The sequence below is a fragment of the Solanum pennellii genome, chromosome 4, assembly GCF_001406875.1.
Source record: "Solanum pennellii chromosome 4, SPENNV200".
Lineage (NCBI taxonomy): Eukaryota > Viridiplantae > Streptophyta > Magnoliopsida > Solanales > Solanaceae > Solanum > Solanum pennellii.
The window spans coordinates 2215635-2229230 of NC_028640.1; the positions used below are offsets into that span (position 1 = coordinate 2215635).

Sequence of the window (13596 nt, forward strand, 5' to 3'; positions counted from 1 at the left end):
TATATATATATATATATGGAATCAAGTGAGAGAAAAAAGTAGAATTTCACTCAGATTAAATAAGAAACTTTTTAATATTTCAGTGAAAATCTATTTCTTACCATATATTTTATTATTTAGTGGGTTTGATAAAAAATGAATGAAAAAAATCTTATCTCATAACATAAAATTTTAACTAACTCACCATGAAAAACATATATTTCTAATACTGATATGTTAACTTATTCCAATAGAGTAATACTTTTTGAACCATAGCATATTTTATATTATTATGAGAAATCAATGTATCAAAAATGTCAATGTGAAATCTTATTTTAATTCGATACGTCAATTATTTTTTCGATATTTTAGTTTAGTCTTTTTATTATTGGATTTTTGGATAGTACAAAAAAAATTAGTTTGCCGGCTACGTTTACAAACACAAGTTATTTGCAACCATCCAAGTCAAAGTAGAAATTAGGGCTACTCACATAGCGCATAAATATCGTATTTATTGGTGGGTAGATATGTTAAATCGAGATATGTATTAAATTGATACTTAAACTAATAGGATATTTATCATCATTTTTTCGGTTAATCAAATAAAGATATTCAACAATTTCATTTTCAATTTAATTGATAAGAAATGTTTTTCTAGTTTTTTTTTAAAATTTATCGGTTCAATCAAAATTCACACAATTTAGCGTAATGTACATCTTGTAAACCATACAAAGATGGATTCAAATGTTTTATTTTCTTTATTTTTGGTTTTCGATTGTAATTGCATTTTTACCATCAATAAGCTAAGTAATTTTTCATCCTTTACTAGAGGACTCGAATACGTAATCGCCTTTATTAGTGAGCGTTTTACCTTCAATTTTTTTTAAAAAATCAATACGAATCCAAATTTAGACGGATTCCTATATGAGTATCGAACAACGGACGAAAAATAAATAAAAAAAGTCAGAATTTTGGAGTTTCCCACTGTTTTTGTCTAGTTATTTTATAACTTTTGCTTTTGTCCATATAGGCACAAGTTGAAAATAAAAAGGAAATAAAAACACTGTTTTAGAAATCGTATAATAGAAAAAATTAGAGGTGACAAAAAAATGGCTTAATGTGATGTGAATAATTGACCTTAAAATGGAATTTAAGTTTTTGTAATTATTCACTTGTAATTAAGGAATCAAATTAATTTTATTGTATACTTTAATTAATCTGGTATTGCGTTATTGGTAGCACATATCGCCGTTATAATTTTCCATTAGTTAGATAACAAATTTATAAGAAAAAATTGAAATTGATAGGAATTAAGATCAATTAAAATAAGAAAAATGCACAAGTATCTTCTAGACTAAGATCGAAATTTCAGAAATACGTCTTAACTAAACTAAGGTCCTATATATTATCTCCTGAACTTATTATTTTTGTAATTTTGTGCACATTTTGTCTTACGGGACACACTCCGTGATCCTACGCAATTGAGGCGCGTGAAAGATATTTGGATGCCACGTAAGTGAAAAAGGTGCACAAAATTACTAAAAAAATAAGCTCAGGGGGTTATAGGACCTTAGTTTAGTTAATGTGTTTCTGTGATTTCGGTCATAATCTAGGGGATACGATACTTGTGCATTTTCCCATTAAAATAGCAATATATTAAAGTTTTTAATAGCTCTAGATATGTTGAATTATTATAAACAGTTACCACATTATATATACATTCTTTGTCCCAATTTGTATAATCGAAATTTCGAATTCAAACAAAAAAATTCGTTGACCGTATATGTTTTCATATATTATCTAAATATCTTAAATTTTATTAATTATTGTATTATATAATACTTTTAAGTTAATTTTAAATATAAAATTTTATTTTGAAATATTTAAAGACTCTATGCCCGATTAAATTTTTTTGATTTGCGAAATTCAAATAAATTGAGACCGTGAAAATTCTCAAATGAAATAAATGAGACTTGGAGTCTATACCTTGGGCTTCAAATTTTATAGCACCAAAGTCTCGATGTCCTTTTGACATCAAAGCCCAAAACTCTTAGCCCAGTTACTTTGAATTCGATCAAACTCGATAATCAAAAAAATAAGAACAAATTACAGAAATACACATTTTTTATTTCACTTATTTCCACTATTTCATATTACTTTTTAAAATCTCCAAAATCCTTTATTTCTGTACAATTGGACATACATACGAATATTTAGCTTATGCTTTGAAAATATATACATAATATACATATACACAGTCATAATCTTATATTCTATTCGCGCGATTTCAATTAGAATGAGATGTTGTATGGACATGGATACATTGTTTTATCATTTTCTGTACAATTTGACACACATACATTTAACTTTTGCTTTGAAAAATATATACATAATATATATATACACAGTTATAATCAAATATTGTATACACGCGATTTTAATTAGAATGAGTTGTATGTGCATGAATACAATGTTTTTCATTTTTTGTTTATATGTTCTGCCCCCACCCCCACCCCACCTTTTTTTTTCTACACAACTATCGTAGTAGGCGTTTGGCCATGTAATACCATATCACGATATGGTATTATGAGATGGAATTAGGGTTTGGACATGTCATTTTACGTTGATTTCATCTCATGATTCCACATCATGAGATGTGATATCATATTCTCCAAAAATCATGATATGGAATCATATGAGAATACCAAATCATGATTTGAGTTATTTTAATATAAAAATTGATCCGCGAGTTTATATTTTGTTAAAACAACCCCACATTTATATATACTAACCATTTATTTCAAAAAAATGCAAATAAAATTTATGATCACATCATTACTTTTTAAAATTTATTATTCTCACCGACATAAAATTTATTATTCTCACTAACAAATAGTTACTTTCACTCACACTTCACGATTGTTAGAGTAATAAAATCCTGAAGAGCCCGTGAAAGGTGTTTCATTTTTACTCAAATATATAGATGAAACAATTACTTAAGTGGAGAACAAATAACTTTGTAATAATTTATTATACGATTTTATGATTTTTTGTTTATTTGATAATATTAAATAAACAATTGGGGCCATTTTAATAGTTTTAGAACTTATGTGATTTTTATGTTTGTGAGAAATATATGCAACACCAAAATTTCATATCACATGTCCAAACAAAACTTCAATTTCATCTCATGATTCCATATTACGATACCATATATAAATCTTTCACATTCTTGAGTTAGTTTAGTGAAAATTGTATATACATATTTATGGTTAAGCATTGAGATACATTATTAGTACATGTTATCAATACAAATAAGAGAAATATACACAAAACTCTCAAAAACATGGGAATAATATTGCAAAAAAATAAGAGAAAGTTGTTGACTAAATACAAATGCAGATGAATACTTGCACAAACAAAACAAGAAAGAATTTTACATTCTTTTGGTTTTTGGTTTTGTGTTTAGCCACTGTTGCTTGAACTACTTCCAGGCATAAGTTCTCTCAACATAGCCACAACTTGTAACATATTAGGCCTTTTTGATGCAAAATCCTCTACACATTGCATTGTTATCTCTAAGTACCTTACCATCTCTTTAACTTCTAAAACTTCTGCTTCATCATTCCCTTTAGTCACTGATAACAATTCTTGATCAATTACTTCCATTGATTTCCCTTCTCTTACTTTCATTTTCACCCATCCTACCAAGTTTGTATCACCAAAATCTTCCTTATCTGTTGGCCTTTTACCTGTCAAGAGCTCAAGAAGCACGACTCCAAACGAGTACACGTCTCCCTTTGCCGTGCACCTAAAACTCTGATAGTACTCAGGTGGTACATATCCTGGTGTACCTGCTAGTGTTGACACACTGAGGTGTGTGTCCAGCGCGCTTATCAGCCTCGCCATCCCAAAATCAGACACCCTAGCGTCCATTTCGTTGTCTAATAGCACGTTGCTTGACTTCATGTCGCGGTGTATGATGTGTGGGATGCAATTGTGGTGAAGGAAGCAGAGTCCTTTGGCTGCTCCTCTGGCTATTTTTTTCCTTTCCTCCCATGTTAAGATCCTTCTATCGCGTGTTCTTGTCTTCCCGTGTAGCATTTCTTCTAGGCTGCCGTATTCCATGAACTCGTAAACTAGAAGTCTTTCCTCACCAACCTTGCAGTATCCTAAGAGGGGTACAAGGTTCTTGTGCTTGATCTTTCCTAATGTCTCCATTTCAGCCATGAACTCTCGGTCGCCTTGGCAACTTAACCTGATGAGCTTCTTGATTGCAACACTTGATCCATCTTTCAACGTTGCCTTGAAGACTTCTCCGAATCCTCCAGAACCGATGAGGCTTGCAGCTGAGAATCCATTCGTGGCCTCGATAAGTTGTGAGAACTTCAGCTTCCTAAGTTGTCTTTGGAAAGTTGCTACATTGATGCTTAATGGCTCCTTCTCTTTGTCAATCTTCCATGCTGAAGCTGCATAGTTAGTAGTCAAACTACTAAGCATTTTCACCCCTTCAGCCTCTCTTCGCCTTGCACGCATAGCAATAGCCCAAACTATCAAAATGCATACTGAGGCAATGGAAATGAGAACTCCAAGAACAATGCTGTTAGCCCATGATGCAGCTGAACTTCTTTTTTCTCCTCCTACGTCTCCAGTATTCGTGGCAGGTGAGTTATACTGGCATTCGGATAACGGAACCCCACAGAGTCCTGGATTGTTTGCATATTGACTTGCAGGAAGTGTACTAAGCTGACCCCTTTGTGGAATTTGTCCTGTCAATTCATTATTAGACAAGTCAATCTGCACCAAGAAAGAAAGAAGCGAAAACGAATCAGGAATTTGACCCTGCAATCTGTTATGTGATGCATCAAACACTCCCAAATTCTTTAGCCCTCCAAGTGATGAAGGAATCTCTCCTGACAAATGGTTGTGTGATATAACAAGAACTTGCAAAGCTATCATATCACCAAATTCATCAGGGATTTTACCACGAAGCTCATTGTACGAAAGATCAAGGTACTCGATAGTCTGATACCGAGTAAAAGCACTAAGAACCGGACCAGAATACAGCCTAGTGAAATCACAACTCTTTAGTGATGGAACCTGTAAAAGCCTTTCAGGATGTATCCCATAAAACTCAAGCAATCCTCCAACGCCTCTGCACGAATTCCCTACATTTCGAACAAACACCAAAGTGTTACCTGAAAGAATCCCACTCAATGCTTTAGCCCCTTGCTGCCTACCAAGTCGCGGTGGGATCTCCCCGGTTAACCTATTGCTACTCAGATCCAACCAAACCAAGCTACTACAATTGACTAATTCACTTGGAATCTGACCACTCAAACTGTTATTTGCTAGCTGCAAAACAGCCAGCCTTGAAAGATGGCCAAATTCTTTAGGAATCTCACCACTTAGTCCATTACTTGTGAGTGCAATCCACTCAAGATTACCACAATTAAACAACTCAACAGGAATTTTCCCACTCAAGTAGTTATTATTAAGTATAAGATTCTTCAAGTTGCTGCATTTTCCCAACTCTGCCGGTATGTTCCCTTCCAAACTATTGTACCAAGCAATAAGCTGCACAAGATTCTCAAGTTTTCCTAGCTCTGATGGTATCGAACCGTTCAAATAGTTCAAGCTAAAATCAATTATCTTGAGCTGTGAACATTGAGACAGTTGAGATGGAATTGGACCATAAAGGGAGTTATCAGGTGCTCTCAGCTCTTCCAATGATGAAGCACCAGGGCATAAGTCTGTTGGAATTATCCCATTGATCATGTTGGAGCTAAAGTCTACGACGCGTAGTTTCTTGCAATATGAAAGAGAAGCAGGAAATGAACCAGAAATCTTGTTACTACTCATTTGCAAAGACTCTAAAGAAGCTAAATTCTGTAGGATAGAATCAGGGAATGGACCGGTTAGATTATTATTCGACAAATCAAGATTCTGAAGAGAAGAACATGATGAGAAGGAATTCGGGATTGAACCAGTGATATTGTTGTTAGAGAATTTGAGTTCCACAAGTGAACTACATGAGTTTCCTAACTCAGACGGTATCCAACCGGACAAATGATTCTTAGAAAGATCCAATCTTTGCAAACTTTTAAGCTCACCAAATGAACTAGGAATTGAACCAGAGAATAAATTATCAGCCAAAACCAATTCTTGAAGTGTTGTACAATTAGATAGAGCTGAAGGAATTGAATCAATTATCTGATTCCCTGACAAATCGAGACGTAACAATGAATTACAAGTCTCAATCTTGATATCAGATATTGATCCTGTAAGATTATTATAGTCCATTGCAAGATACTGTAACTTATCAGTATGCAACAAGAAATTCTGAGGCAAAGAACCTGTTATGTTATTAAAAGAAAGACTAACATATTCAAGATTTGGACATTTTGCAAACAAGTTGTCAGGTACATAGCCTGCTAAGCCAGTGAATGAAAGTTCAAGTTGTTTCAAACTATAAGGTAGCTGAGCTAAAGAAGTTGATGCATTTACATAAAACGAATTCGATGACAAATTAAGGACAGTTAACATATCCAGAGAATTGAAAGGAGAAAAAGAAACCTCTCCAACAAGTTCAGATTGTTGAAGATCAAGAATTGTTACTCTTCCAAGACTATTGCAAGTTACACCATTCCATGAACATGGATTGTTTTTAAGTTCCCATCCTGATAAAACACCAGAAGGGTCTTTTTGTATCATGTTCTTGAATAACAAGAGTGATTCAGCATCAGTTTTGATGGAGGAAACAACCGCGTTTACGGATGCAAGAACCAAGGCAAAAAACAAGAAAATGATCAATGTTAGAGCAGAGTTGGTGTTCATGTTGTCCATGATGAATAGAGAACATAGATAAGAAAAAAATGAAAGAAGAAACAAGTAGAGAGCTTAGAGAGTAAGCTTTAGTGATGTGTTGAAAGATGATTGTGTTTTTTTTTTTTTGAGAAGAAAATGAATGTCAAAAGGAGCACAAAGAGTGCTTTGTACTATGATGAGAAAAATTCCTCAATAGTGCAAAGTTAGAAGAACTAACTTTTTAAAAAGTAGTTGCCATTCCTTTTTTTTATTTATTTTGTGTTTGTGTATAACAACCACGAATATAAACAGACTTTACTCCTACCTTAAAAGATACAAAAAAAAAACGATTTTCAATAGACCTTAGCTCAACTTATAGTGTATGTGTTTGCGTACAACAATAACAACTTAGTACATATAGTCCGACAAATGAGGTATGAGGAGGATATTCAGACCTTATCCTTACCTTGAGAGGTAGAAAAATTATTTTCGATAGACTCTCGACTCAAGTAAAAGTGTTTGTGTTAATTTGTTGAATGAAGATTTTTGTAAATGGAAAAAGGAGGGAACATAAGAGGAATAAAAAAAGAAGAAGTAATGAATTGAACTATTACACTAAAGTCTTGGTAGGTGATGTAATTTTAATAGTGCTAAAGCAATTATCTATTTTCAATTAATATTCTTTTTTTTTCCCTTTGTAGGTCCATATAATTAGATATTTTAAAGGATATAGAATTAAATATTTTTTCTAATATCATAACTTTATAGGGAAACTAACATAAATATATTAAAATAAAAAAGTATTTATAGCAGTAACATTTTCTTTTTTACTCGATCATTTTTAATTTATTTATAATACAAGTTTAATACATTTTATAAAAAATAATTTTTTTATTCACATAAAATATAAGTTTTAATAATGGATAATACATTTATCACACATTTTAATACACTTATAATACATTGTGGCAAATTTTTATCAAACAAACATAATATATTTCAAAAAACAATTATAGTTCATATATACTGCATATATAATTCACTTTTAATTCGTATTGATAAAATGAGTAATTGTAATTTTTCCAATATTACCACTTTGTTTGTCAATCTTCAATTGCTTATTTTGGAACAATTTTCTTAAGATAAATACTTTTATTTTCTTCTGCATCTTATATTTTTCATTTCATTTGTAAAATGTGAAAAATATTCACTAGTCTCATGAAAAAATTATCAAAGTCAAATTAAAAATATATATAATACTGATTCGAAATTAAAGATATAGTAAAATAAAAAAGTTCCTAAAGAGATAAACGATAAATATTGTTCATCTACCTCATTTTATGTGATACTACTATCATTTAGTTCTTTCTCTTTTGAATTGTGATAATGATTTTTCAAATAATTTCAATTATAAGATATATTGTTTTATAATATTTATATTAATTTTTGGATATAGAAAACACCAACCTAATAAGGCATAAAAATGCCACAATCATTCATTATGTTTTTCACAAATATATAAGATTAAATAATATCTCTGAAATTCAAAATGGAGGCTATTTCTATACATATAATGAGTTTATTATCATACATGATATTTGTCTAGATTCCAAAAATAATTATAATCAAAATTTGTTGATAAAAAACTAAGAGGAGTCTACACAATTATCAAAAGTCAACCTAATTTAATTTCTAAAAATATTATAAAAATCAAAATGTTTAAATTAAGAATAAAAATCAAAATATTTTAGCCCTTATCCCCAAAAAAAACCCCAAATTAGGTTTTTAAAAAATATCTACAAAATGTGTTTTGAAAAATAAAATAATAATAATAATAATAATGGCATAAAATACGGGAGGATTTGACTTTTGGTCAAAAGGGTCCACAGACAAAAAGTGTATCCAAAGATCGGTGCCGCTTTAAAAGAGGGAAAAAAATATTTTTTTACATAAAATGTGTTTTAATACAACTAAAAATATTTTTTCATCAAAAATATATTTTTTAAAATAAATTATTAATAGTGGGAAGTAAATTTCTTTTTAAAAAAAAAAATGAATTGCATTTATACGTAATCAATAAAAATAATATAAAGGTCCGATTAGAAGTGACGACCTGACTCGAAATAAACATAAAATGTCACTTATTAAATTATTTTTTTAATAAACTTGGTTTTAGAGTTTTTCTTTTTTTAAAAAAAATTATCCAACGAAATATATAATTTTATAAATTGATCAAAATTTAAATTAATTTTATAAATAAAAAAAAGATTAATAAAAAAAGGGAACATAAAATGAAGTGTGTTAGATCCAACGTGAAATGTGTCATATCTTGTCAGTGAGCGTGAGAATGTTCCTTTTGATCAAATTTTCTACAGGATCTTATAATGTCCTTGGTTTCACATACTATATACTAAAATAAAATAAAATATCGAGTTTGAGTCTTTGAAAATATTGTTCGAAGTTATTTTACTTTGATATATTATAACAAGTATTTTTATATTCTTAATTAGATTGGACAACTAGTCGAATTGACTTATAGCTCGATATGTTTGTATTTAGCTAAATTTAATTTTTTTCAATTAAAATCTAGCTTGATTCAGTTCGAGCTCATTATACTTAGCTCAAGCTTGATCGTCCTCGGCTCAACTCAACTTCATACCATAGAAAATTTAATTAAACTCAAATCAACGTCTAAATATATTTTTAACTATCTTTTTTGAATTTAAACTTTGAAAATGAAATTATATTATGGTAAAAAAAACACTTAGATCCTAAAAGTAAAATTATTCTCAAGACAAACTTTCATATGTGTTATATGATACAACTCACAACTAAATAATGAAATAATAATAATAATAATATAAATTAATTCACATTTGGGGGTTGTTAATAACACAACAGCTAAGTTCTAGCAGATTAATTGATGTTAAAATATGTAGAGAAATTAGAATAATTACTCAAATTAAAAGAATCTAATGATGATCCAAATTGGGATTTGTTAATTTTACTTTGCTTTACTAAAGATATAGTGTCTAGATTAGAATCATTAACATAGTGCAAAAGCTTGATATATAACCAATAATTAAAAAAGCTATTTTCAATTAAAAAATTCTTTTATTATTTTTATTTATATAAAAAAATATATAGGATAGGGGCCACAAAGGAACAACATCAATGAGCTCTTATGGTTAATGGCATAGGTGACTATGATGTTCTCAATTTATTTTTTGCCACCTTTTCCCCCCTACTTTTTATTATCTTGCTAGTGATTTATTAAAATATAGAAATGAATATAATTAACTAATTTTTGTAGTTTTTGATCCTATGAAAGTGTATTATAATTGAATTTTTTATAAAAAAAATTGCAATCAAACATCACTATAATTACATTATTTATCTGAATAATATTTTTGATACTGTAAAAATACATACTATATAACATAATATGATAAATTTATTGTTATAGTGAAATGTTGATTATACAATATGTTTTGTATACCATTAATGTGAAGTAATGAATAGTACAAGTTTAACATAATACATGTATAATTACATGGTAAAATGGTTAAATATCACAACCAAAGAATAAAATGCATATTTTGATCAATTAAATAAAATATGCTTAATCTAATATCACAGAAATTAAAATCAGAATTTGTTCATAATTGAAATGCTAAAAAATTTTATCAACTCCTTTTTTAAAAATAAATGAAATAATAATTTTTTAAAAAAAAAATATAAATACCTTTTTATCCAAGATTCAAAACCTTGTTGGTTCTCTAATAAAGTTTAACTTTTTACTAGCTGGTTATGAGCCCCACAAACACTAATTTACTCATTATATTTTTCAATATTTATCATATAATATAAAATTTTATTGCAAGATCAGCATGCTTGGGATCCTTGGACCATTGGTCTTTTCTGGCATTTTTATTTTTGTAAAAAAAAATAAATCACAGGTCTTAATTATTACTACTATTTGTTAACATCCAATGAATCTATATATTTGAGAGCAAGCACAGAATTTGATAACATTTTTAAATGGTTTGTGTTATGATCAAAAGGATCTTGTGATGTATAGTCTGTGTTTACACTCATTGCCTATGAAAAAAAATAATTATTTTGGTCTATGTTTAATATATTTGTGTTGCTAGCTAGCTAGTTCATGAATTTGATGCCTTATATGTGTCAATAAGTTATTTTTTGTCAATTGATTTTTATAAATATGTTATTTTAAGATGAATATGTGATAAAAAAAAATATGTTATTTTAAGATGAATATGTGATATTTTTTTATGATAAGAAATGAAATCTGAATTTAGTTCAATCTTAAAAAGTAATTCAGAATTTGAGATTTTTTCCTACATCACATGAGGAAGCAAATTACCTTTAAAATTGATGAAACACCCTATTTGATCATTTTATTTAATATGTTTATTCAAAAATTTAACTGAGATTCAATATATACGTAACTTGATCAACTTCAGATAAAATTCCTCTTCCTTTTCTTTTTTCTCTTAGTTATTGTATAATGATATTTTTATCCCTTTAAAGGAATTGACGTATAATGTTTTAAAGAAATAGATCTTGAATTTCGAATACGAAAAGTAAACTCAAATTGAGAGGGTGTTGTTAGAAAAGCTTGAAAGCATTGGCAAATAACTAGTCCTTGCAAAACGAATTGTTAGATTTGTGTTATTCTAATAATTTGATGATGAAATTTTGTTTATGATATTTGAAACTTACATTTTACATTTTTTAGATAAATTTAGGGGTTGAATCGTGTAATGGATAGTTAAAATTCAAAAAATAAGTTGCTATTTTTTACCAAAATTTTGTTTATCATCTGAAGTCTGAACTTCACATTAAAATGCTTGAAGTTAGTACTCTCTCTATATATATTTGAAGTTTGATTCTTTAACAAGGTTACATTTTAGACAAAAGATATCTAAAATTTGCCAAACTTCAAATACTGTTTTTTATAGTTTGTATGAAATAATTTCAAAATATAATATATTTATATATTCTAAAAATTAACTTAATTACAATTTAAACTACCATTCCAAAATCAGGTATGTGTGTCAAAATTAATAGCATAATTAAAAAAGTGCACGTCATTATCAAGATATAGTTAATTACTATTGTAATTTTGAATTGAGAGAGATTGAATAGTTATAAATTCAAATTCAATTTCAAAAATAAAATATTATTTTGAAGCAATTCAAAGTAATTCAAATCATTATTAAATCACTTAACTCAGAACTAGCATTCTCGACACATGATTCAACAAATATATTAGAATTATTTAGTGAAATTATTGATATGAAAGTGGTGTCATTAAACATTCTTAGTAGACTTTTAGAATTATATATTAGGTTAGGATATAAGTGAAATTATTGAAATGAAAGTGGTGTCATTAAACATTCTTAGTAGACTTTTAGAATTATATATTAGGTTAAGATATAAGTGCAATTGGTAATAAGATGTATATGATGATTGCCAAAAGATAATTATCAGAAAAGATTAGGAATTATTTCAAAGATTCAAAATACGGTTAATCTTAATGTTTAATCTTAATATTAGGTTACATATATCAACCTATCTTTCATGAATATGAGTATATTAATTTGCCAATATTAAGCAACAAAAAGTAGGTTTATCATAATATATATTTTTTTTATGGATGGATTGATTTTTTAGGTAACTTGTATATAAAGTGTGAATAGATAAAATTCTTCCTTCCTCGCATAATAAATTCAATAGATAAAATTCTTCCCTTCTATGAAACTATTTGTAAATAATATTATTAAAAATATAGTGATATTTTAAGCAATATTATGAAGAATATAGGCACAAAACTCCATAAGAATTGAATTTCAGTCAACTCCTAGTCACTAAAATGGTTCTAGTATCATCAAGAGCAAAAATTTAGAAAGAAGTACAAGTATTTTATATAAATCACAAAAGATAACATAGAAACTGAAGTTTGAATCACATTAAGTGTCTTAATTATATGAGTAATACTGTCAAAATGAAAAGTTTAGATTAAATCATGTGTCTTATAGATGGTTGTAAAAATGTTTCTTTATGTCACTGATTATTTATTGTTATTATAATATATTTTATACATTTTTCCTCCTAGGAAAACTAAAAAGGCAAATTTTCAAATCCCTTAATTATATCTTCATAGCCTTTACTCATTCAAAATGGCAGGTCATAATGGGTTAAGACAATAATTAGGTCAAGACTCAATATAATCCATTTTTTTAGGATCGAAATGGGTTAGATAATGGGTTATAAGATGGATCAAGATCCAATCTAATATAATTTTTACTAAACTTAATTGTTTTATTTGTTTTTTTAAACTATTTTAGTACCTAATAAAATTAATTTTTTTTCTTTATTATGACTATAGCCTATATATAGCATATCAAATTAGAAAAAAAATTAAAATATTTTAATAGCATTTCTCATGAGTCAATTCGAGTTGCATGATATCAACACAATTTTTAATGGGTTAAGCTAATGAGTTGACGGGTCAATAATCAATCCAAACTTAAATAAATCGGACGAGCTGAGCGAATTGGTTTTGATTTTTCCACCCTAGTAGAAACTCAACAATAAGTTGATTGAAAAAAAATTAGAACGTACTCAACAATAGGATCTTTAGGTTTTTGATATCACAATAATGTGAACTCCTTAATTAATCATACTTAGGGTTGTATCACTATATTATTTAACTAGAGAGGAGTATACAAATACAAAAAAAACCAATAATCTTTTGCTTTGAAGGTAACTAATTATAAAAAG

General features: G+C 28.5%; 1 protein-coding gene across 1 annotated transcript; it reads right to left on the reverse strand.

Annotated features, from left to right (window-relative positions):
• Positions 1-3315: 3315 nt before the first annotated feature.
• Positions 3316-6958, reverse strand: LOC107015854 (serine/threonine-protein kinase BRI1-like 2). Its single transcript, XM_015216274.2, has one exon. The coding sequence runs from the start codon at positions 6823-6825 to the stop codon at positions 3445-3447; it is 3381 nt and encodes a 1126-aa protein (XP_015071760.1). The 5' UTR covers positions 6826-6958; the 3' UTR covers positions 3316-3444.
• Between the last annotated feature and the right edge of the window lie 6638 nt (positions 6959-13596).

Coding starts and splice junctions, on each gene's coding strand:
- LOC107015854 (XM_015216274.2), bottom strand. CDS start 6,825: ATGGACAACATGAACACCAACTCTGCTCTAACATTGATCATTTTCTTG.